Source organism: Carcharodon carcharias, chromosome 15, assembly GCF_017639515.1.
Source record: "Carcharodon carcharias isolate sCarCar2 chromosome 15, sCarCar2.pri, whole genome shotgun sequence".
Classification (NCBI taxonomy): Eukaryota; Metazoa; Chordata; class Chondrichthyes; order Lamniformes; family Lamnidae; genus Carcharodon; species Carcharodon carcharias.
Window position 1 is genome coordinate 43443455 of NC_054481.1, and position 26374 is coordinate 43469828.

The 26374-nt window shown below is 43.6% G+C and overlaps 1 protein-coding gene across 7 annotated transcripts in view; it reads left to right on the forward strand.

Annotated features, from left to right (window-relative positions):
* The window catches only part of tnrc18 (trinucleotide repeat containing 18), a 161728-nt gene extending 137422 nt beyond the window's left edge, over window positions 1-24306 (forward strand). For 5 of the 7 annotated variants that reach the window (XM_041205765.1, XM_041205767.1, XM_041205770.1 and 2 more), the window contains 6 exons: window positions 594-702; window positions 7768-7884; window positions 8599-8796; window positions 9468-10669; window positions 15716-15952; window positions 18758-24306. In XM_041205765.1, the coding sequence (XP_041061699.1) occupies window positions 594-702; window positions 7768-7884; window positions 8599-8796; window positions 9468-10669; window positions 15716-15952; window positions 18758-18964 (2070 nt within the window). In that variant the 3' untranslated portion in view covers window positions 18965-24306. The remainder of the gene's footprint in view (window positions 1-593; window positions 703-7767; window positions 7885-8598; window positions 8797-9467; window positions 10670-15715; window positions 15953-18757) is intronic. The other 2 variants (XM_041205768.1, XM_041205769.1) reach the window with 1 other exon arrangement.
* The last annotated feature ends 2068 nt before the right edge of the window (window positions 24307-26374 follow it).

The following is a 26374-nucleotide window of genomic DNA, read 5'->3' on the forward strand; positions in this document are numbered from 1 at the left end:
TCCCTCCAGGGACATTGTTGAGGCTGCGGGAGCTGCCTGCCTTGCCTTCAGACCCCCTTTTTGCTTTAAAAAAAAGCTTTCCTCCGCTCACCGGGCTGTCGCTGGGAGGCCGCCTTTATTTAGCTGGCAGCTTCCTCACGTGACAGGGGGATGGGGATGGGGGTCGATCCACTGCTGGCGGCCTGGTAAAATGCCCATTGATAGGACCCTTTATATATTTAAATTGACTACTTGCCTCATTGGGAGGGGTGGCCTGTCCAATTCCAGTCCCACCTTTGGTAAAATTCGCCAACGGCAGGATATAGCTGGGAGTCAATCCAACCCATTTCCCTGTGATATTCCCAGCCTCCTGTGCACTCCTCCTTCCCTGCCTCCCGGGGGCTGGGCAAATCCTGTCCCCTGTTACTGGATGAATTGATTTGCTGCTCTTCGAAAGCACAACTTTTTCAACTAGCAAGTCAGTCAGGGACGGCCTAAGGATATCACCTTCCTGTTGAGATCAGCACCTGGCTTGTCAGAATTGAATTGATCCGAAATTCAAATGTGGCTTTAATTTTAGATCTTGTTTTTCTCCCAATATCCTTTTGAAGCAGATCATTGATGTTAAGCCCTCCTCTGTGAGGCTGTTGCCTGAGGGCACCCGAATTGCTGCCTACTGGAGCCAACAGTATCGCTGCCTGTACCCAGGAACCGTTGTCAGAGGTATCTGTCGCTGTTTATTTGTAACCCAGAATAAATGTCCAAACAGAGGGCCCTTCTTGTCAAGCTGTCATTAATGAAAAACGCCCCACTTAGTGACATCAGACTTCCCATGTGGGAAGTATGAGAATGAAAGCTTAATGCTGATTCAGCTATGGCGGCTCTAATGGGTTCGCCTTGAAGTGCATTGATCGCAGGATCTGTTCAGTTTTTCATGCATACTGATTTCTCCATTGAGCACAAAAAAAACAACTCTCGTTACTCTCTGCATTTATAATTAGCAGAATGTATTCATCTCCCAAAAGATTTTAGAAAGAGTTTGAAATGACATCTTCTCAGCAACAGGAGAGGGGAGTTAGAGGGGAGGGGGGATAGTGGGGAGAGGAGTTGGAGGAGAGGGGGGGGGAGATGCAAGGGAGGGGATTTAGAGGAGGAGAGGGTGAGAGAAGAGTGAAGGGGAGGGGGCAGGAGGTGGAGGAGAGATGAGGGAAGGAGAGTGAAGGGGAGGGGAGGTCTGCTGTGGAACATAAAAAACTTGGAGAATGGGGAAATGTCATCCAGTTGAGTCAATCCAGTAAATTGCTCTGGGCTTGGTCAGCTGTTTATCCAGTGAGTATTTGACCCAGACAGATAGAGGTTGGGCTCTAGATACATTCCCTCCCTGCACTTTGTTTACTGATATCCACTGGGGCGATGCAATCAGGCCCAGCATTCTTGGACCACTCAGGGAGGGTGGGAAATTAGCAGCCTGACCCAGCTCCCAAGAAGCCACTGAGAAGTATGAACCTGTGACAATCTGACAAAAGAGAAAACTAGCATTTATATAACGTCTTCCACGACCTCAGGACATCCCAAAGCAGATCACAGCTAATTAGGTATTACTGAAGTGTAGTCACTATCGGAATGTGACCGTCAGTTTGCACACAGCAAGATCCCGCAACAGCAATGAAATATTGACTGACTAAGTAGTTTTTTTAGTAATAATGTTTGTGGGATAAATATTGGGCAAGACACCAACGTGAACTCCCATGCTTTCTGAAAGTGGCATTTATGTCCACCTGAGAGGGCAAACCAGGTTTACTATCTCATGCAAAAAATGGATCAGGTGTTGTCTGAATAGCCAACACTAACTCTGTTGGCCAGGGGGGGTCCCAAACCATGGGTCAGGGCCCCCAGTGGGAAGTCATGGGATGAGATTTTGGTATTGCAAGCTCCAAGGTTGTATTGGCAGTTGTAATGGTGGAGACAAGGTCATAATGGCAGTTCATAATGGCAGTCAAGTGGAGACTTTCAGGGAGGTCCTGGTACTGGCTCCATGATATGAGCAGCTGAATTTTTTTTTTGCTGGCTCACAGTTCTTTGAAAGGGGAGGGGAGTGAATAAGTTTTGCACCTCAGTGTCTGCCTCGAGCAAGCCCAAATTTTTTTCTTTCTGGCTATTTTGTTTTAATCGGGCACCACTCCTCCTCACTCAACAACTCTTGGTTTTCACTCTGGGGCCACACCAAATCTAAAGAATTAAAATGGGGACAGATTGGGAAGAAGTTTGGGAAGCTCTGGCCTAGGCCCTCATTCCAAAAATGGTCACTTGGGTGAGATACTGAATCAACCCGGTTCGATGAAGCAATCTGTACCTGCATGCAACAAACCTGGCTTAGACTGATAATTGGCAAGTAATATTCATGCCACACAAGTGCCAGGCAATGACCATCTCCAACAAAAGAGAATTTAACCACCTTCCCATGACATTCAGTAGCATTAACATTACTAAAATCCCCGCTATCAACGTCCTGGGAATTACCATAGACCAGAAACTCATCTGAACCAGCCATTTAAATACTATGGCTACAAGAGCAGGTCAGAGGCTAGGAATCCTGTGGTGTGTAACTCACCTCCTGACTCCCCAAAGCCTGCCCACATCTTCAAGGAATACTCTCCCCTTGCCTGGATGAAGCTCCCACAACACTCAAGAAGTTAGACACCATCCAGGACAAAGCAGCCACAAACATTCACTTCCTCCACCACTGATGCACAGTAGCAGCAGTGTGCACCATTTACAAGATGCACTGCAGGACTTCGCCAAGGCTCCTTCAACAGCATCTTCCAAACCCGCGACCACTACCACCTAGAAGGACAAGGGCAGTAGATACCTGCAAGTTCCCCTCCAAGTCACTCATCATCCTGACTTGGAAATATATCGTCGTTCCTTCATTGTCACTGGGTCAAAATCCTGGAACTCCCTCCCTAACAGCACTGTGGGTGTACCTACACCACATGGACTTCTCATGAACGATTAGGGATGGGCAATAAGTGCTGGCCTTGTCAGCAATGCCCACATCCCAAGAAAGAACAAAATAAAATCCACTGAGATTTCTGTAAAATGCAAAAATTAACATTCACTTTAATCCCACTGGGTTCAGCACTTACTGAACCTGTCAGATCAATTTATATGCATTATGATAAATCCCACATTAGAAAAGGTCGTTTTTTAAGGAGTTTTCCCTTTTACTTTTTGCTGGTTGCTGCATAGCCCTTTGATCCCATCTATTGATTAGAATAAATCAGCATTAAGGAACTTGCACTTAAGAGGAATAACCAATATGGTTAAGTGATCCTTAAAACTGACAGGAAGGTCTTCGAAGCTTGTAACTTTTTTTAAAAGTGTTTGGGCCATTTGCTTTCAGGGCAGATTTATCACTTCGCTCTTGAATGTGGTACAGGAATTTATCATGGTGGGCTGACATTGTAATAACTGCTATCCTCTAATTATTGCCATAAATCTGCTATACTCAGCTCCCTTTATAGTGGGAACACCAACGTTTGCAGCTGGCTACCTAGAAGGGAACCAGAAAAACTACTGCTCTTTTTTCCCCTGTACTGCAGTCTAAAGCATATTTGGCAATCTTCCTATGTTTAAAAAAAATCTCTCAGAATGGATCAGGAAGGTGTTGAAAATAGGCTTCAGAGCTGTAAAAAAAAAAAACCCCTCAGATCTCATTCTACGTTCCTGCTTGGGGGATTCTCAAGATGGTGGCTAATCACATCTGGAGAGAAGCGAGAGGCATCCAAGGCAACACAACACATTGAGCATTTCAGCCCCAGCCACAATTGTAATCATCTCCATTAGAAAGGCATAAAAAATAAAACTCTAATCAAGCTTTGATTTCTGAACAGAATTACCGTGCCCCCACCCCTGCCTCAATATGTATAAGGGATATGGTATAAATCTCACTTTACTCTCCACCTGTAGAAATCCTTCATAACTTGCAACGTTTCCAGATTTCTGCAGCACAAAGTCACGATAGAATTCCATGGACTAGAGTGAGATCTTGCAGAAAGAGCACCAATCCCAGTGAGATATTTCACCCAGGATGATGGTCTTCCCTGAACAGAACACAGACATTTCCAACATTTATGTTTGGGTGACTAGGACCTTTTCTTTCCTCACAAGCAATAAAGTTGGGTTGCAGTAGAATATCAGCTGCTCAACTTACTGTCCGTCCCCTAGTGCAGGGATAGTGCTGGTTTCCAGCTGCCATCCAATAACCTACATTTATATAGCGCCTTCAGAGTCATTAAACACCCAGGGCTCCTCATGGGGGCATTACCAAACATGAAAAAAATATTAGGACAGGTGACCAAAAGCTTGGCTAAAGAGGTGGGCTTTGAGGAGCATCTCAAAGAAGGAGTGGGAGATAGAGAGGCAGAGAGATTTAGTGGGTAATTCAGGAGTTTAGGCCCGATTCTTCCAAGGAACTGTTCTTCGCTGTAAGCCTAGGCAGTGAGTGCCAACAGGTTATTTGACCTCAGGAGGCATCACAGATGAGTCTGGTTACATCCTCTACTTTCCAAATAAAAAACAAAAAACTGCGGATGCTGGAAATCCAGAACAAAAACAGAAATACCTGGAAAAACTCAGCAGGTCTGGCAGAACTGTTGAAGGGTCATGAGGAATCAAAACGTCAACTTTGTTCTTCTCCGCCGATGCTGCCAGACCTGCTGAGTTTTTCCAGCTATTTCTGTTTGTGTTTTCCTTTACTTTCCATCCTCATGTACAATGCCAACTGAAGATAATGGTTAGCAATCAGGAGCAGGAACCCCAGCTGACTGTTCCCTTCTCTGGCAGGGGATACTGAATCCCAGTTGTACTGTGGCCACTACGTCCGCCCCTTCCCCACACCCCCACCGAGATCAACTAGCTCACCACAGCTGGGATTGAACCTGGGCCTTTATGTTCTATGCAGCTTCGTAACACACTGGGTATTAAGCTGCAGTTCTAAGTGGTTCCAGAAAGCAGACTACAGGCAATGCTTTCACTCGAGGTGTAATATTCATTTTCATTTTCACTGTTGTGAAATGTCACATGTGCATGATTATAACAGAGCCAAAACATAGAATCAGAAAATGCATCTTTCATTCTTTGAGAGCAATGATTTAATTTTAGAACTTGACAGCAAAAAGTTGACAAAAGAATATTTTTTTTGTGTACTTTGTTTTGTGCTCAAATTATTGTTTGTTGATAGGCTTTTTCCTGATTTAACTGAGAGAATGTTTGAGTTTTTTATTCTGTTAGAAATTCCTATTTGCTCACAGCAGCTGATCTTGAGTCCACATGATTCTTAATTTGAAGTTGTTTTCGGCATTCATTAAAACTCCAGGCTTGAACAAGATAGTCACTAAAGGTCCAGCCTGACTCCACATCACAGAGTCACAGAATCATTACAGCACAGAAGGAGGCCAATCAGCCCATCGTCAGCTCCTGCTTTCCAAATGAGTAATTTGCTTAGTGCCATTCTCCTTTCTTCTCCCTATGACGCCACACATTCTTCCTTTTCAAATAACGCTCTAATTCCCTTTTCAATGATGTGATTCAACTTCCCGCAGCCAGAGAACACCACATCGTGTTGAGTACTTCCTGTATATCAACTTCTAAATTTTCATTTCATGATTTTTTTTTCTCCCCCTATTTACTGTTTTTTTTTAAGATTGCCCCTGAACTGGCAACTTGTTACTGAGACTCTTTGCTGTGCCCACATATCCACAATTTCCCTGTGTCCATTCCCAGCAGTTTGGCTGGTGCTCCAGATCTGAGATCATCACTTCCATGGCCTCTTTTTTATTCTTTCTTTTCTTCATCCCACGTAGGCCCTTCTCTCTTTAACACTTAGGGAAGAATTTTCGAGTTGGCGAGCAGGGGTGGGGCCTGCTCGCCGGCGCGTAACTTGACAGCAGTGACATCGGGGGTGCGTCCTGACGTCACCACGCGCCATTTAGATTTTCAGTTCGGCGAGCACGCAGCCAAGTCGGCTATGCGCCCGCCAAAGTGTCAAAGGCCTGTTCAGGCCATTTAAATATCAATTAAAACAATAGCCTGAGCTGCCCATCCAACCTTAAGGTTGGTGGGCAGGTGAAGAGCCCAGGCGGCCTTCACATTTTTCATGAAACCTCACCCACGGGCGGGAAGAGGTTTCACGAAGGGTTTATTAATTAATTAAAGAATTTTCAAACATTTGATGAACATGTCCCAGCTCATGCGACGCTGTCACATGAGGGAACATGTCTGAATAATTTTTTTCTGAACTTTAATAAATACTTTCATTCCAAGCTTAATCTCCCTGAGGCAGCTCCTTGCCACAGGGGGATTTCTGCACTCTTTCACGCACACGCGCAGGCCCCAACTCAGGGAATCTCCCTCCCCACCGCCCACACAGGGAGCGCACAGCACTCCCGGGTAAAATAACGGCGCAGCCCCAATCGGGGGCGCCGATTGGGTTCGCGCCCGCCCCTGCACAACCCCCCCCCCCCAACGGGGGGAAATTTCTGCCCTTAATGTTTTTGACCAAGTTTTTGGTCTCTTGTCCTAATATCTCCTTACATGGTTCAGTATCAGATTAACTTCATAAAGCTCCTGCAAAGTGCCTTGGACTGTTTGACTAATATAAATGCAAATTGTTATCACTGTGTACACTGTCCGTTCTTTTTCAGTGATACCCACCTTGCAAGGCTAGGGTGGGGAAGATTCTTAAAGCACAGTAAATGCCCCCAATTGATGGATTTTACCAAATAAGAGCACCTCCTGCTAGCTTCCAAACTCCCCCTACAGACAGACTAACTCAAGTCCTGTTGGATTGATGCATTGCCAGGCGCTTATGGTTAAGGAAGGATCCACAAATACTCATTTCCTTATTGAACCTACTGGGTGGACCTACTTGGAGCACCAGCCAAACTGCTGGGAATGGACACAGGGAAATTATGGATATGTGGGCACAGCAAAGAGTCTCAGTAACAAGTTGCCAGTTCAGGAGCAATCTTAAAATAAACAATCAGTAAATGGGAGGGGAAAAAAATCAATAAATGAAAATGAGTGTGTTTTCATCTTTCTTAACCACTGCACGAAACTGATTGAGCAACTATTCAGCAATAAGCTAGTGACCCAGAAAGAAAGCCTTGCATTTATATAACGCCTTTCATAACCTCAAGACACCCCCAAGTGCTTTGTGGGCAATGAAGTGCTTTAAAAGTGTAATCATTGTTATAACATAGGAAACACGGCGGCCAATTTTTGGACAGCAAGATCCCACAAACAGCAATGCGATGATGACCAGACAATACATTTTCTGGTGTTGGATGAGGAATAAATATTGGCCAGGACTTCAAGCAGAACTCCCCTCCTCTTCTTTGAAGCAATAGGGTCTTATACATTTACTTAAAGGAGCAGGTAGGGGTCTAAATTTGATGTCTTGTTCGAAAGACAGTACCACTGACAGTGCAGCAGTCCCTAAGTACTGCACCAGAGCGACATCCAAAATTATGTGTTCAAGTCCCTGTTTGTCAGATATGTCACTGTGAGGATTTGATAGCATTCTTCATGCAGTGCTAGTTTTACTTTATCTCCCAATTGATATAGTATATTTTCTGATTTATTTTCTACAGTGACATGCTATCTAACATTAACTGTACTGTATCCAACTGCCTATGTATTCCCTTCCAGCCACAACCCAGAACTCCAGTCCTTCCCTTAGCTTTGCTCCTAACCCTCTTTCCCCTTCTGCTTCTCCCCTTTCTTTAGGGAGTCCGGACCCTGGTGAAGATGAAGATCTGATAACGGTGGAATTTGACGATGGTGACACTGGACGCATTCCTCTTTCTCACATACGCCTCCTACCTCCAGATTATAAGATTCAATGTACGTAAAACCGATGGCCTCACATCAAACTGCATCTGTTCATGTTAGAAGGATGACCTTGTGACATTTGACAGGAACCTTTTAAAATGGCTTGAAAGGGATTTTGCACTGGTTTTGCACTAACTTTTTCTCAAAGGGATAAATCAGCAGGGGATTTGTGTTAAATTATAAATGAGAACTGTAGTCAGTGGTGATATAAAGGCTGTTTCTACCAACCCAAAGTAGGTTGGCTCAATTTGAATAGAGAGCATCAAAATGAACAGTAGAAGGGGATCTCTCTACTGTGACAGTAAACATAATATATAAGTTTGTTGGTAGATTTTTTTTCTACACATAACTTTTCCATTCTCCCTTCTCCTCCCTTCCCTACAATCCTCATGTAGCCCTGTGGTCACTAAGACACTTTGAAAGGCAGAAGAGTCCAATTAGTGAATTTTTTTCCCCTCTGTTGCAAGCACTTTGCTCTCTCTGGAATAGGAAAAACCTTGGCTTTGACAACTGGGCTAACAGTTTGCAACCGTGTCTATTAGATTCGAGTAACAGGCATCCCTGAGACTCAAAAGCAGTGACCATGGTCTGGTGGAGCGTGCAGTGATGTCACCTCCAGACATGAACCCCGCCTTCTCCCCTTGTGTTTTTTTTTAATTTCCTCCATTCGTTGAATCTTTTGCTGATACAAGTAGCACAAAAGTTAAAAGTGGCTATGTCTGTCAGTGTCTGATTCAGAGACTGGCTTCCTCTTCACAGGTGCAGAGCCATCACCTGCTCTGCTGGTGCCTAACACCAAACGGCAGAGCAGAAAATCCAGCAAAGATACCATGGAGAGCAAGGAGGCGAGTACTCAGGGTGCTGATAACAGTGCAGTGAAAAATAAAGGCCGTGGGAGAAAAACATCCACCAAAGGGAAAGCTGGTAAGTAGATCATCATTAATTAGACCTCTCCTACAGTGCAGATTGACTGTGATAGTAGAGGTAAATCGTTGTGAACGAAGTGATGTCAGGAAGCACTTCCTCTCACACAGGGTAGTGGAAGTCTGCAACTCTCTCCTCAAAAAGCTGTAGAGGCTAAGGGTCAATTGAACATTTCAAAACTGAGTTTGATAGGTTTCTGTTAGGTAAGGTTGTTAAGGTATACAGAACCAAGGCATGAAAGGGGAGGTGAGATACAGATCCACGATGATCTAATTGAATGTAGGAGTAGGTGAGAGGGGCTGAAATGGCCTACTCCTGTTCCTATGTACCGAACCATTCTTAATATTTATTGCAGTTTCCAGGCAGCCTTGTAGTGAGTTGCATGTTGTGATACTAAATTCTGAGCGCTAGTAGGGAACCCGCTCAAAGTGTAGCCACTGTAATGTAGCCAATTTATACATAGCAAGACCCCATAAATAGCGAATAATCTGTTTTCTAGGTTGAGGGATAAGTATTGGCCATGTCACTGGGAACTTCCTGAACTTCTCTGACTAGAACCATGAGAACATTTCTGACTATCTGAGAGAGCAGGGAGAGCTTTGGGTGAGGAAACTAATGGAAGAAACTGTTAAATAATTGAGTTATTTTGCTTCTATCTTACATTCGTTTAGGAACTGACTCAGCCTCAGATCAGACACAGACTCCTGGACTGGCAGAGGATCAGGCCGATACAGACAGCCAAAGCAAACACGTTGTGAAAACAACAAGAAAGTGCCTCCAAAAAAGGAACGGCGATGGAGCTCCACCCAGAGTCACCAACGAGAAGAAGAAGAAAGTGGCTAAAGTGAAGCTTGTCCCGAAACAAAACGCACAGCAGCCACCTGCTTTCCCATCTCCTGTCTTTGGGAACGTTCTTGGTGCAGAAACATATGGCGAGCTGCCAGGGCAGTTGGACACGTTCCTTACCTCCGAGAAGACTGGAATGAACGTAAAAGCAAAGAAGGGGAAGAAAGTGGAAGAAGAACCTCAAGAATTTGGGACAGTAGGTAAAGGACTAAGGAAACAACTGGAGGCAGAGATTCTCATTAAGTTAGACCATGAAGGGGTGATGTCACCCAAAACGAAGAAGACCAAAGCAATGATGATGGAAGATCAAAACCTAACAGGCAAGATGGATAACAAAGCCATGCTCAACCTGCCCTATCCAGCAGCAACTGGGAGCAGTGAAGTCAAGCAAAAACCCTCGAAAAGTAAGGGTGCCAAGAAGGAACCCAATGTAGGAACTGCTTATTCTGGTGGGACATTTGGCAGCAACTCTGACACTAAAACCAAAATAAAGAACAAAGAGAAGGAAGATGGAGAAAGTAGTGCGAGCAGCAGCAGCAGTCCAGAGTCTGATGGTGAAGATGATCAACAGAACAATGCAGGAGAAGTGCAGAGAAACAGCAGTACAACAAGCTCAAGAGCCTCGTCACCGGTGTCATCATCTTCCCAGTCTTCATCCTCTAGTTCCTCGTCTTCTTCCTCGTCCTCGTCCAGCTCATCCTCTTCGTCCTCGACTACTGACGAAGACTCGTCTTGCAGCTCTGACGAGGAGTCCAGCTATCAGTCCACCCCAGCACCCGCCACATCGTCAGGGCAACAGGCCCGTCTGCCCACTGAGCCACAGCCCCAGCAGCAAGCGCAAAGGCAAAAGCAGAAGCAGCAGCAGAGTAAGAGCAAAAGTAAGCCTAAGAAACGAGAAGGCGTCCATCTGCCAACGACCAAGGAGCTAGCCAAACGGCAACGGCTGCCATCGGTGGAGAACCGGCCGAAGATTGCTGCTTTTCTTCCTGCCAGACAACTTTGGAAATGGTTTGGGAAGCCAACTCAGGTAAATATTACCCATAACTGCATATATTAAAGATGAGTACAGTTGAAATGCCATAACCTATTAAATCAATGGACTTCCAGCTTAAAGCTGGGAAGTAAACTGTGGCGATTAAAAAAGGGGAATATTTTCAGTACTCGTGTTTTTTTAAGAGGTTATATTTATTCTTTATCAATAACCAGGTTGAGGCTCCATGTTGCTCAGAGAACATTGAAGGCGAGGGTGGCTTTGGTAGTGAGAGGGGTTAGGGCAGAGCTCGGCAACCTGATTTACTGGAAGAACGTTCTAGTACAAATTTACCTAAAATAAAAACCATTGGGTGCTGTAAGACAAAAATTAGGCATTTCTGAACCAAATGGATAATTTGCATATATAACATTATGAAATGTATGTATTTAACTTATGTATCAAGTTAACTACAGGCCCTCACAATATTCTGGCAATAGTACTGAAGACTTGTGTTCCAGAACTTGCTGCATCCCCAACTGTTCCAGTACAGCTGCAATGCTGACATCTACCCGGCAATGTGGAAAATTGCCCAGGTATGTCCTGTACACAAAAAGCGGGACAAATCCAACCTGGCCAATTAGTCTACTCTCGATCATCAGTAAAGTAATGGACGGGGTCATCAACAGTGCTACCAAGCAGCACTTATTCAGCAATAACCTGCTCACTGACACCCAGTTTGGGTTCTGCCAGGGCCACTCAGCTCCTGACCTCATTACAGCCTTGGTTCAAACATGGACAAAAGAGCTGAACTCCCGAAGTGAGTTGAGAGTGACTGCCCTCGACATCAAGGTCATATTCGACCGAGTGTGGCATCAAGGAACCTGAGCAAAACTTGAGTCAATGGGAACCAGGGTGAAAACTCTCCACTGGTTGGAGTCATACCTAGCACAAAGAAAGATGGTTGAGGTTGTTGGAGGTCAGTCATCTCAGCTCCAGGGCATCACTGCAAGAGTGTCCTAGGCCCAACCATCTTCATCTGGTTCACCATTGACCTGCCTTCCATCATAAGTTCAGAAGTGTGGATGTTCACTGATGATTGCACAGTGTCCAGCACCATTCATGACTCCTGAGATACTGAAACAGTCCATGTCCAAAAGCAGCAAGACCTGGGCAATATCCAGGCTTTGGCTGACAAATGGCAAGTAAAATTCGCCAGGCAATGGCCATCTCCAACAAGAGAGAATCCAACCATCGCACCTTGATGTTCAATGGCATTACCATCACTGAATCCCCCACTATCAACATCCTGGGGGTTACCATTGACCAGAAATTGAACTGGACTAGCCATATAAATACTGTGTCCACAAGAGCAGGTCAGAGGCTAGGAATCCTGTGCTTAGTAACTCACTTTCTGACTCCCCGAAGCCTGTCCACCATCTATAAGGTACAAGTCAGGAATTGTTGGAATACTCCCCACTTGCCTGGATGAGTGCAGCTCTCTCAACACTCAAGAAGCTTGACAATGTCCAGGACAAAGCAGCCCACTTGATTGGTACCCCATCCATAAACATTCACTCCCTTCACCACAGACGCACAGTAGCAGCAGTGTGTACCATCTACAAGATGCACTGCAGGAACTCACCAAGGCTCCTTCACAGCACATCCCAAACCCACGACCACTACTACCTAGAAGGACAAGGGCAGCAGACACATGGGAACACCACCAGCTGGAAGTTCTCCTCCAAGTCACTCACTATCCTGATTTGGAAACGTATTGCCATTTCTCCACTGTCGCTGGGTCCAAATCCTGGAACTCCCTAACAGCACTGTGGGTGTACCTACACCACATGGACTGCAGCGGTTCAAGAAGGCAGCTCACCACCACCTTCTCAAGGGCAACTAGGGATGGGCAATAAATGCTGGCCCAGCCAGCGAAGTCCACATCCTGTGAATGAATTTTTAAAAATCATGGGCAGGATTTTTTGCTCGGTGTATGGGCGCACGCCTGACATGCCCGAATGTAAAATGGCGCTTGATGCAGTCGGCCAGCCAGTGTGAATTCGCGGTCAGGGGCCAATCGCAGGCGACGGGCAATTTCCCGGCTGCTACCAGGCACGCCCACCAAGCCCGCCCAACGATCTCAAATTCTGCCCCATTTTTTTGACTTTTTTAAACTATAATTTTATCAGTAAAATCACCTTCAGAGCAAACTTTAACTTAAGGTATATAAAATTAAGACAATTCTTTCAGCTATTGGTTCTTGTGATTAAAAATGTAACTTCTAATAACACATTCAAAATAATTTACCTTCTCAGTTACGTTAGAAACAATAATAGTCACAACCATAAAACCCCTCCTTGAATCAAAGGCATTATCTATAACCATGGTGTAGCTATACCACTCAACAGATTTACTGAGAGCACAATGATGTTTTGTGTTAGAATAATCATTTGAAATTGTAAAGTGCAGCATAATTATTAACCTTTTACCCCCACAATAAAAATACAGCTCTCATTTTTCCTCAATTTTTTTAGGCTTCCTTTCATGGAAAAGATTGGGAACCACAAATGAGATGTTAAAGAGCATTATGTGGGTCCACAATTGTTGGTTATAAACCCCTGGGTTAGGGTATGGGAGGATCTGGGTGGACTAAGGGAGACTTGGGAGGGGCTGCTATAGGAGTGGAGTGCACATATAAAGGAGAAGAGGTTTTGGACCAGTGAGGATTTCATGGAGTTGGGAACTCAGATGCAACATAGAATGTGAAAGGAATCACATGGCTTTCACCCTGGCCCCAGAAGACCCAAGCCTCAGTAGCAGCACTGTGCTCAAACCTGGCAGAATTCTCCTGTGTGATGGACGCTTTACATGTTGACAGGTGCAGAAGGCAAGTCTTCAAAGGGAGGATTTTCCTTGAATCTCTGTCTACAGGCAGATCACCTGGGTACAGCAGCTGCCACAAGATGTGTGTGCAGTCGAGAAGCACGCAGTCCGGTGATGGTGCATTTGCAGTGTCCAGGATGCAGTATGCCTGGGCACAAACCCAGGAAATCTGCTCTGTAGAGACAAGTCCAGGTTTCCTGCGGAATAGTCTTACAGTTTTGGGTTCAAATTAGACATAATCTGCACAATTTGTCACAGAAATTGTAATTGATTGAGAGGCAAGTTAAATTTTAAAATTGATTTAAGATAATTGGCAAAAGAACTGGAGCAGAGATGAAGACAATTTTTTTTTCCATAGTGAAGCAAATTCATCGTAACGTTCAAAAAGGAATCTGATAAATATTTGAAGGGTAAAATTTGTAGGGCTATGAGGTTTGAGCAGGGCACTGGATAGCTCTTTCAAAGAGTCGATACAGTCAAGATGGGCTGAATGGCCTCATTCTGTACTTTAAGATTCCATAATGTCACCTGTGTGAGATTTCAGCAGCCCAGAGCCTGCGAAGTTTCAGAGAGCTCTATTGGTGTGTGACTATATTGATCATTGGGATACAATGCATGCTTTTGCAATAGGCACTATGTGGCAGGCACACCATCCCCATACTTCTCAGAGAGCTATTGTATAAGTTGCTGCAACAGCTCAGTTGGGTAACCAAGCTGACGTATGGACTCTCGCATACTTGGAAAATCCCAGGTTCAACCCTAACTCTGGGCTAAATAGGCTGTTTCCACCCAGGTTAACAATTAACCCCAGCACCATATGGCTAGGCAAACAGAAATATCTGCAAGGGTTCACACGTCTGGCTGCTCTCGAGTGACCCCTCCTGAGGATCAACTGTGACGTCAACTCCCCCATGATGGGGCTGCAGCAGACTCATGAGAGAACCAAATTCCTGTTAAACTGAATCAAATCTTAACGATCATGGGACTTTTGTCCTTCCCTCCTCCGACTAACACTGGCACCTGTGGTGGTGTTAAGGCATGTCTCCTGTTAGTGTGAGCCCTGGTTCAGTGGGTAGCACTCTCATCTCTGAATTAGGAGCTTGTGGGTTCCACACCAGAGCCTTGCACAAAAATCTAGACTGGCACTCCAGTGCAGTACTGAAGGGGTGTTGCACTGTCAGAAGTATCACCTTTTGAATGATCATATTTCATTAATGGCCTCTAGTTTTGCTCTTCCCCACAAGTGGAAATATCTTCTCTATATCTAGCCTATTAAACATCTACATTATTTTGAAGACCTCTTATTAGGTCAACCCTCACGCTTCTTTTTTCAAGAGAAAAGAGCCCCAGTGTGTCAATCCTTTGCTGATGTATAAACTTACACATTTCTGGGGTCATCCTTGTAAATTTTCTCTGCACCCTCTCCAGTGCCTCTATGTTCTTTTTATAACATGGCAACTAGAACTGAACACTTAAGTGTGGTCTAACCAAGGCTCACTGCAAGTTTCGTATCTAATTTTCTAATTTTCAATTCTATCTAATACGCCAGAGAACATTTTTTTATTAGAATATATTTATAGCAGCAAAATTCAGATGGCAGTGATTTAGTCAATACTGAAAAATACAGAAATCTGATGATAGATTGACAGAGATTTGACCTTTAAAGTTCCTCTGAGCACTAAGTTTACCTCCCTTTGGGGAGAAGAAATAGCCAACAATACAGATCAAATTGATTTTTTAAAAGAAGTATTGTATTGTTTTTTATTTAACTTGAACTGGAGTGGCAGCGGCTAAAAGCTCTGGGCTCCGTCAAGAAGCCTGCTCTTTACAGAATTCCTGCTTTTGTCTTGTAGTGTAGGTACATGGAGTTACTTATTAATCTTTTCACCTAGTTCAGTATTCACAGCACCAGTTTGTGTCAAGCATCAGTTTCTGTCAAAAAACAGAGTCTGAAAGGGAAGGCTATAGAAAGGCTTTGTAATATTTGCATTTGCAGCAGTTAACTGCAGTGTTTGAAAATCTACTTGCTGTAACACATATAGTCATTAGTGGCCCCACCCTCACCTTAATGGACACAAGAAGCTGTCCTGCTTAAGTAATCCTTACATTTCATACCTGTGCATCATCAATCTACAAATGGAACACCAATATGCCACGTTTATTGCTATACTAACAATTATCTGTTGGCAATGATTAACGTGCCTCATCTTTGTGCAGAGGAGAGGAATGAAGGGAAAAGCGAAGAAGCTGTTCTACAAAGCTATTGTCAGAGGCAAAGAAATTATTCGCCTTGGAGACTGTGCCGTCTTCCTCTCTGCTGGACGCCCCAACTTGCCATACATCGGTAGGATTCAAAGCATGTGGGAGTCCTGGGGCAACAATATGGTGGTGCGAGTGAAATGGTTCTACCACCCAGAAGAGACCAACCTGGGCAAAAAACTCAACGATGGCAAGGTGAGTTTTGGAAAGAAATCTTTGGTCTATTTCGGACTTGTACCTTTAACCCATTAACACCCCTGAGCACAGCTCAGCTCCGGTATTTCCTGGCCATGTAGTGTCCTGATAATGAATAGACATCAAAGTTTGAATGAACATTGCAATTATGGGGATCTATTTTCTTTCACTGATTATATTATGACTCCAAAGTTCAGATTAGCAGCATGTGGATTGGTATCTGACTTGTTACAAGTATTGTTTTCACTCATCTTTTGGTTTGGCCTGTAAAGCTGCATTCCTGATTGCAATGTTTAATCAGACAACCATACAGACTATTTAACCAGTTATAAAATCCTGAGTATAATAACTATAGGCTACTGATTTGTTCTTTACAGTGTTCTGCCTGCGCCCTCTCCTGAAAGCAAGGACACTTTGCCGGTGTATGGTTCCACGTGTGCAATTAGTTCCCAGTTGGCTTCCAGCACCTTGCATAAGTGGCCACTAATAGTTATTCATCAATTAGCTATGACAATGAGTGTTGGTATTCCCTTTCAACATCGGAAGGCATAACAGGCAAGCTTTATCAGGTCTTCCTCCTACATCCAGACATCTATCTCCAGCATGGGGCACTGGATGGCAATTTTTCCCCTTTCTAACCTGACGGTGCTGATGCCAATTGTTGCATCTTTACTGCCACCAGGGTGAGCACCAGCCAGGTTTCACACAAGGATTAGCCTAGATTGTATGATTCACTCGCTCACTGAGTTAACTCCCCGAGCCACTGGGAAGTCACATGTCTACTGCATTCGACTGACTAAACTGAAAATCATGGAACCTTAAGGGCCTAGAAATCAAGGTGCACAATGCTCATTTTTCAGACACTAACCAGTTAACTACCAGGACACCAAAATGCCTGAGGAAACAAGATGTACTAATAAGGGGCCTAATGACTGTTTGAGGGTCCCCTTCACCAAAACTGGTTTGTCATGCATTGCTAGCAGCAGCTCAATCTGTTTGTTTATTCTATCCTCAGACATTGTGTGTGTTTTATCAGTAGGCCGCTGCACCTGCTCTGTGATAATGAGCTCTGAGGCCCGATAGCCTGGGAGTTTCAGACCATACCTTTCTAGCACAAGACATTTACCATTTGCCCCGTCCCCTGAACTAGCATTCCGGAATTTCTGGGCTATTTGATGTTAATCATTTTTGACACCCTTTTCAGAAAGTGGAAAGATCCGATTTGATTAATTATTATAGCGCCTCCATTCAGGGCACACATCCTTCACCTTCTTTAAAAATGGAGGCACAACTGGTCTTAAATGATCTCAGAAGATGGATAAAAATGAGTGATTGGGACAGGATTTGTTTTCCTTTCAGCTGGTTCACTATGCTTAATGTGTGCAAGAGCCAGGGCCACTCAGCTCCTGACCTATTGCAGCCTTGGTTCAAACATGGACAAATGAGCTAAACTCCTAAGGTGAGGTGAGAGTGACTGCCCTTGATATCAAGACAGCATTTGACCAAGTGTGGCATCAAGGAGCTCTAGCAAAACTGGAGTCAATGGGAATCAGGGGGAAAACTCTCCACTGGTTAGAGCCACACCTAGCACAAAGGGAGATTGTTGTGGTTGTTGGAGGTCAATCATCTCAGTTCCAGGAAATCACTGCAGGAGTTCCCCAGGGTAGTGTCCTTGGCCCAACCATCTTCAGCTGCTTCAGCAATGACCTTCCTTCCTTCATAAGGTCAGAAGTGGGGATGTTTGCTGATGATTTGCACAATTTTCAGCACCATTCGCAACTTCTCAGATACTGAAGCAGTCCATGTCCAAATGCAATAAGACCTGGACAATATCCAGGTTTGGGCTGACAAGTGGCAAGTAACATTCACGCCACAGAAGTGCCAGGCAATGACCATCTCCAACAAGAGAGAATTTAACCATCACCTCTCAACATTCAGTGGCATTACTATCACTAAACCCCCCCCCACTATCAACATCTGGGGGTTACCATTAACCAGAAACTGAACTGGACTAGCCATGTAAATACTGTGGCTACAAGAGCAGGTCAGAGGCTAGGAATCCTGCAGCGAGTAACTCACCTCCTGACTCCCCACCCAAAGCCTGTCCACCATCTACAAAGCACAAGTCAGAAGTGTGATGTAATACTCTGCACTTGCCTGGTTGAGTACAGCTCCTGTAACACTCAAGAAGCTTGACACCATCCAGGACAAAGCAGACCACTTGATTGGCATCCCATCCACAGACAATTCACTCTCTGCACCACCGACACACAGTAGCAGCAGTGTGTACCATCTACAAGATGCACTGCAGGAATTCATCAAGGTTTCTTCGACAGCACCTTCCAAACCTATAACCACTACCATCTAGAAGGACAAGGGCAGCAGACACATGGGAACACCACCACTTGGAAGTTCCCCTCCAAGCCACTCACCATCCTGACTTGGAAATATATCTCCATTCCTTCACTGTCGCTGGGTCAAAATCCTGGAACTCCCTTCTTAACAGCACTGTGGGTGTACCTACACCACATGCATCGCAGCAGTTCAAGAAGGCAGCTCACCACCACCTTGTCAAGGGCAACTAGGGAGGAGCCTGGGCAGCTACATCCACATCCCATGAATGAAAGAGTAGAAAAAAGAATAGCTAAAGTGTTACAGTCATCACATACTTCTATCTAAAAGCACTGATAGGTTATCCACATTTGTGGAATTTTGTATTCAAAACCTGCATGCATGTGATGGGCCAAATGGCCACCTTCTGTGCTGTGAGATTCCATGATATTGTTCCTCCTTTCTCCCCTTCAGCGCGCTTTGTACCAGTCTTCGCACATAGACGAAAATGATGTCCAAACCATCTCCCACAAGTGCCAGGTGGTCAACCTTGACCAGTACGAGCTGATGGCCAAGACCAAGAAGTACCAAGACAGTGAGGACTTGTACCACTTGGCTGGTACCTACGAGCCAACCACAGGCATGATCTTCAACACAGATGGTGTGCCCATCATTTGCTAAGGTATAAACAAAGGTGGAGTGTCATCAACAATCCGAGGCCTTTCAGGGAAAACTAAATAAAGAGGGAACAAAGCGTTGGAACTTCCCAAGAAGTGGCAAAGATGGCCTTCCCTCCTCCGGTCCATAGCTTTTTTTTTGCCAGAACCAGATCTTCAGCAGTGCCTACCAGTCTGGGGAAAGTTAGCTGACCTGTGTTCCCAACCAGCAAGACTCCCCACAGGCACAGACAAAGAACGGTTTATGCACTTAATTTGAGTGAATAGGATGACGTAATTTCACCATCTAGTCCAGACATTTTTGGGTCACTTTGATTTGGATCCTGTGGTGGTGGTTGTTTGACATCATGTTTGAACATGAGAAGGTCGAAGGCCTCAGTTTCAATTCAGGCTGAAGAGCATCGTCTGAGTTTGGAGCATGTTGATAAAAGAGAAACATAAGTTTTAGAAGAGATACTATATTATTGTATTTTTCTACAGCACAGATTACTTCCTTCTCGGCCTCACTTGGTTCAAGCTGGGGCAGGGGAAGCACTTTTATGTACAGTTGTCAGAATGGTCTACTAATGTCCTGTATCAAATATCTGAATGGAGTCTTCTCTAATGACTGGGAAATATGACCTATCAGAGATATGAGAGGGTTAAGCTCTATTTATAGCTTGTGAGATCAATGGACTCTTCCAGGGATGGACAGATGCAAATTCACAGTGAACTCGAACAGTATTTTGCCTAGGTGGCGACTAAGTAAGAAAACAATAGTGTTGATGGAGAGCACTTATTTCACTGCCGAATGCCTTCCGAGGAGAAGTGATCACCGACAATCGAGAGTGAGGAGAGAGAGTTTCACATTGTATTTGTGTACATAGATACTTATATGTGTTGTACAGACAATTACAACTAACCTTTGAATGCCACTCGCAGTTCACTCCATATTGGTATTAACTGCAGAGATTCATATAAGGCCTCTTTTGCAGGGAAAATGCGAACCACTTGCACTTGAATCCACGTCAGTGGAACTACAGTATATGCTCTTCATGTCTTGGAGCCTAGTGCACTGTGGGAATGTATCTTCCTTGACCATCTCACTAGACACATTCCCACAATGCACCCCACACTGAGCCTGCTCAGTAGACACAGTTGACATTTGTGCCCAGAATCATTCAAATTACATCAAATCCCCCACCAAAAGGATTGTCTTTGGCTCAGAACCGATTAATATTTAGAATGTGTCTAAAACTAAGTATTGCAGGAGCTGTTGTTGAATATCAACAAAAATGTAATGCACCAAAAGTGTCCCCTTTGAACAAGTTGGGCTTTTAAAAGCCATTCAAATTTCATCATAAAACATTCACTGGTGCCTAACATCATTCATAAAAGTAATTTAATCTTTTGCAATTAAAGAAAGTCCAGGCATTGCCATGATTTTTAGTGGGATCCACAACTAAGATCACTTTAGTAAATAACACTATATGGGAAGTCTTTTTGACACCAGCCACTTCGGACCAGCCCTTACTTTTCAAAACAAACCAAACTATTTCACCATTCTTTTCACTCTCTCTGTTAAATTCTCTGAAATAATTCCAAAATGTATTCCTTTTTAAATTGAATTTTTTCTCGTGTTATTATCTTATCCCAAAAGCTTAATGTTAAACCCTTTTTCATATATATACAAAGTATTCAAAACAGCAGTGAATCCTGACTATGGGTCTGTAAAAGGGCAAAACTTATTTGAGACTCTGCACTTTCCACCTCTTACAAGAGATCAGACTGCATCAGAGCTATCAGAACAAGAGGAGTTTTCAGTCACAGGCAAACAGCTTCCTCATAATGTAGTGTGCACTTGTAACCGTAGCAACTGGTTCTTTTAGCGCAACTATCGTCTTGTTTCACCACCTTTTAATTAACCTCTAGATTCCCAAGAAGTTGCAAATACAATTTTAATTAACAATGGTGAAGGACAGACTAGTTTTATGAGGCCGGTGTTAGATTGGTATTTCACTGCAGTTCTTTTTAATTTGAATTTATCAGTGTTTTGCATCTCAAGTGGGGGTTTATAATTGAAAAGCACATCAAATAGTAGAAATCAAACACACACTTTCAAGGGAGTTTTATTTTTAAATTGGTGAAATAATGAACAAAAATATTTTCAGACATAATTGCAAAGTGGGACAAGAAGTGACGAGTAGAAGTGCATTTTGGCCAGAGATACAAAGCCAATGGCACCTAATATGGAACTGGGCAACCGATGTCATACTGTCTGTTTTGTTCTGCCGTCCAAGTCAAATTGCTACGCCAGCGTCTTATTAATATTGGTCATTGAAGGGGTTCAGAATGCATTTGTTATCCATGCTTGTAATCTGCTTCATTTAATAGACTATTACCAGGTTTAACATTGAGTTCCTCGGTCCCGAAGTTAAATCCTATTGCAAGACAGAAATACCCTGAAAATAATGCATTTTCTAAGCTAACAAAAATCTTTTGAAGTATTAAATGTTCTGAAAGTGAGGCATTGGTCCCTTTTGGGATGACCTTGTTTAAACTTTAGAAGACAACTCCTGCTATGCTCTGGCATCAGGTTACTTTGTATGTTACCTAAGAAGTGTTGTGTAACACTGGGTTAGTGCCCCCTCCCCACACTTTTAGTCTTGTACATGGGAGCAGTGCTAATCTTATTCCCTGCATTTACAAACACCAAGGGTGTCAATTTTAAGCTAACCCACCTGAGGGGAAGCTGACTAGATCAGGTGGAACACTGGTTCATATCCTGCCCAATTTATACTCTCTGAAGCCACTAGTGAGTGATATAGGATGACGTGTAAAACTAGTGTTGCACTCAATCCTGCTGGATTCTCACTTGGCAAGTTAGGTTGAATTACACCAAATATTTGTGCATGTTTGGCAAAGGTACAAGGAACTGCAAATATCAGAAATCTGAAATAAAACCAGAAAAATGCTGAAGTTACACAGCCAGTGAGTCAATGTCTGAACAAAACCACAGGTCATATTTGAGGATGCATTCCTTCATTAGTTGCTGACTGAACTTCCAACATTTGCTGATTTAATTTTCTACCTTTCCATTAGCTGCTTCACACATCTTACACCCAATTACATTGTTTTTTGATAACCAACACCTCACTCTTACGATGGACTTAAGCTTATAAACTTGTCATTGTGTCAAATTCCAGTGAGTCTACAAATAATGGAAAGCTCCAGAATTGGCCATTGTGATGATATTATCACTTCATTCCTGCATTGCCTCTCTCAAGTCTATTGTAACAGATTACATATCACCAGGGTCCATTTTCACAAAAACCTTGCAAACATTTTTTTGTACAACTCCTGTTGGATATGAATGGAAGTTCAGAGTAAAGTTCACACCCGAGTCAGGGATCCACAACCTGTGGATACAATCGGGGCAGTACGAGCAGTTCATTGATTTTGAAGCTCTTATAAAATTTTTTTCCTAAATAAAGATTTTTTAAAAGATCATGCAACCAGTGAGGCTTTAATGAATAAAAATTTAGGGAATAACTTTTTTTTGGCTGTTCATTTGCGCTCTTTCTCCTTACCTTTTCCTCCTCTCCGCATCCTTCCTTCTGGGCACCTGTCCAAATGCTGTTTCCTTTAACTAAGAGGGAGAGCATGTCAGCGTTTACTCCATGATGCTGATACCGAGGCAGCTCACTCGCATCAGCACAGGCTGAGACCCACCCCACTTAGGCACCAGGTCAAAAACTGACCACACTCTTCACCCTTTGTGAGTGGCAGATTTGTGTGTCTAGGAACAATCAGGAAGCTAGCATCTTAACAGCTGTGGCCAGCTGCTAAACAGGAGGGGGCAACTAGCAGTCACACCTGTTAACATTGAACGCAGCTTAATTCTAAACACTACCCACACTTATCAAATGGATCATCTTGATTCAAGCCACCATTATTTCAAAAGTTGCTTCATGAGCAAGCATTTGAGACACAAGGTGTATATTCCATAGGTAAATAATTCTTACTGCAGTAAGAACACTGTGCAGATTGACGTGTGGAAAATTGACTACACATTGCCAAAAAATGCTCAACTTATAATTCACCACCTTGTTTAAAAAAAATCAACACTATTTAAAAGAAATGCTAAGAATAAAATGTGTGTTTTGTTCTGCCACTTTTCGTACAATGGCATCACAAGTTCAAAGGTCATTCTGCTAAGGTTGGACAGAAAATGCTGAATCTCCACGCTTTTAAAACTGGTTTATGCGGTAATTTTGTAACAGCAGTTTGGGTTAATTGGCATTTTTCCTGAGATAAGTGTCTACACTTTCTAAAGTACCTCATTGGCCATCAAGCGCTTTGGGCTGCCCTGAGGTGGGTGGAAGGCGCAAGCGAAATGCAAGTTTTTTCTCTCTCTGTCCCTAAGATTTGTATAGGAGTTGGAGATGTCAGACTGATGCTGTTGGATGGGTAAAATAAAGAGGTACCTCCCCACTGGATCTGGCCCCAGTCCTTATTCAACCTGAGAGATACCAGCAGGGCAGTAAGGGGAGATAACGACCTTAGCTGAATGCAGAGCTTGTGATGTCGGCACCCATTTTTTACGAGGTAAAATGTAACGAGTTATCGGAATCCAATTACAGCCTCTTCACTACCAGTGATTTCTGCATTGTATTGGGATGTGTGCTTCAACCGGAAAATAATTTTTAACGATGACACTTTAAATCCCTCCTATAACCAACCAGCTCCTGCTAGAAAGCAGAGGATTGTACTCAACTTGTAAAGAGCCACTAACGTTTTGTTTAAAAATGAGCATTGTAACAATATGATTTACAAAAAAATCAATAATCCCCCCCTTCCCCCCTAAAAAAAACTCCTCAGTTGTAAAAGTGCAATACTGTTGACTGACTGGATTCTCTAAAGTAGCTGCTAGTGGAAGATAAAAGATTTTTTGTAATTTTGATTACCATAATAATAGAAAAACAAGAGCAGGCAGGAGGCTGGTCCACCCTGAGTCCTTGCTCTGTGAACTTCCTTTAACAGTCAGTGTGTTCCTGTTATGTGTAAAACAGTTTTAAAAATACAATAGTTAAAAAGGGTTTAAAAAAAAATTATTTTGGAAATTTAAAAAAAAAGCATCAAAACATTTTGTAAATGAGCTGTCGAGGGGGGGTGTCATGTTTTGATTCTGTTTGTATAAACATTTAATCTTGCGTGTTTAAGAGGAAACACTGATAGTGTATAAAACTCACTTATGTGGAACTTTTTATTGATACTTCAGAGTTTTACAAAGTGTTCCTTTTGAAGCATTTTAGTAACTCAGATTTTTATACTTTATTCATCAATAAACTGAATATGAAAAAAAAACACATTTGATGTGGTTGTGTGTGTTTGAATTTTGAAGTGCTTTGTTCATGCAGTGAAGTCTGAGGGGAATTTGTCCCCCTGTGATTCAGGTGATTCCTCTTGGTGCAATCATATAAAATGCCGTGAAGTGAGGTATTATCATGCAGCCATTGACCGTGTTAACTTTACAAGGTCAGCAGGTGCTTTAAAAATGGAGCATGGAGCAATGTCAGGTGAATGCACTAACCAGGGGAAATTGAGCTGCTCCTCTATTCTGGAACCTTAAGCTCTTTATTATGCTAGAGTTCCAACTATTTTCAGTAGCAGGGCAGGCAACAAGCAAGGTAAAGTAGATAAAGGGATGGGCCATTCAGCCCTCAAGCCTGCTCCACCCACCAATGGTATCATGGCCAACTCAAATTTTTAATCCATGCTTCATTTCCCTCAATACCCTTCCCAGGCCAAAAATCTTATCAACTTCTATCTTGGAAAGTAAGTGAGGCTTTGAAAATCCACCTCTGCAAGTGGTTTCTTCTAGGATAGCTGGGAAGAAGTGACCTCGGACTTTTTTTTAATGGCCTCTTAGGATTTCCAAGTCTGGTTGGACATATTCCTGGAGGTGTCATCACATGGCCACCAACCATCCTGCCCCATCCCCTGCCCTCAGCGTTCGTCATCTGTCACCATGGTGCAGCCTCTATCCCGGCCAACTGGAAAGCAATTGGGTAACGCTTCGTTACCCAGTTGGATGTCCTGTGACTGGTCAGTCAAACAGCCTTCTTTCACCATGTCCAATATTGTTAAAAAGAGTAAAAATGTATGCAAAGAAAATTTTTCAAAACCAAGTTTGGATGCCCCAATGTTTTTTTTGCTGGGTGGCTCACAGCAGTGTCCTGGACATCAGTACTCAGTTCCTGGAGATGCCTCGACAACCCTGAAAAGCTGAGCTGCACTTCAAAAGCCAATTGCTTCAGCCCTTTTGATATCCACACCTGACAAAAATCTGTTGACCTTGGACTTGAAGGCTCCAAAATTAATGAGACTGAAGATCTGCCCAGAAAGGTAATTTGCTACGGTATTACTACAAGGACCAGTACCCTCAGAACCTTTTTTTGGCTGCTGGTAGGCTGCCTCAGAAGGCATTTTTACACATTCTGGCTTATACAGACCTTCCACAATTATTGGGCAAGATATAGTGACCAGACTTTAGTATTCTAATGGGCTTCTGGTCAACCTCACAGCTTCCATCCTCCATAAACTGTGGCACATCCAAAGCTCCGATGTCTGTGTCCTCATTCTCACTGTTAAACAGTCACCCATCGCCCCTGGGCTCGCTCATCTACATTGGCTCCCAGTTGAGCACTGCATATGTTTTAAAGTTTTCACCCTTGTTTTCAAATCCTTCCAGAGTCTTGCCCTTCCCTATTTCTGTAACCTCCTCAGGCCCAACTGTGATCCTCTAATTCTTGCCTCTTGAGCATCCCTGGTTTTCGTTGTTCCACTATTGGTGGCCATACCTTTAACTTCTATAGTCTTAACCTCTGGGATTCCCTCCCTAAACTTCTCTACCTTGCTTTCCTCCTTTAAGATGCTGCTTAGCGTTTGCCATCTGATTTAATATCCCAGTGTCTAATTTTGTTTTGACACTGCTCCTGTGAAATGCCTTGGGAGGTTTTACTGCATTCAAAATGCTATGTAAATACACATTGTTGTTGTAATATAAATGAAATAAATATTCCTTTTACAAATGGTTCAGGGAAGGAAACAAAACAGTGGTAGCATTTTGTTTTATTCTCTAATGGCATGTGGGCATCGCTGGCTAGGCCAGTATTTATTGCCCATCCCTAACTGCCCTTGAGAAGGTGGTGGTGAGCTGCCTTCCTCAACCACTGCAGTCCATGTGGTGTAGGTACACCCACAGTGCTGTTGGGGAGGGAGTTCCAGGATTTTGACCCAGCGATGAGGAAGGAATAGCGATATATTTCCCAGTCAGGATTGCGAGTGGCTGGGAGGGGAACTTCCAGGTGGTGGTGTTCCCATGTGTCTGCTGCTCTTGTCCTTCTAGGTGGTAGAGATCACAGCTTTGAAA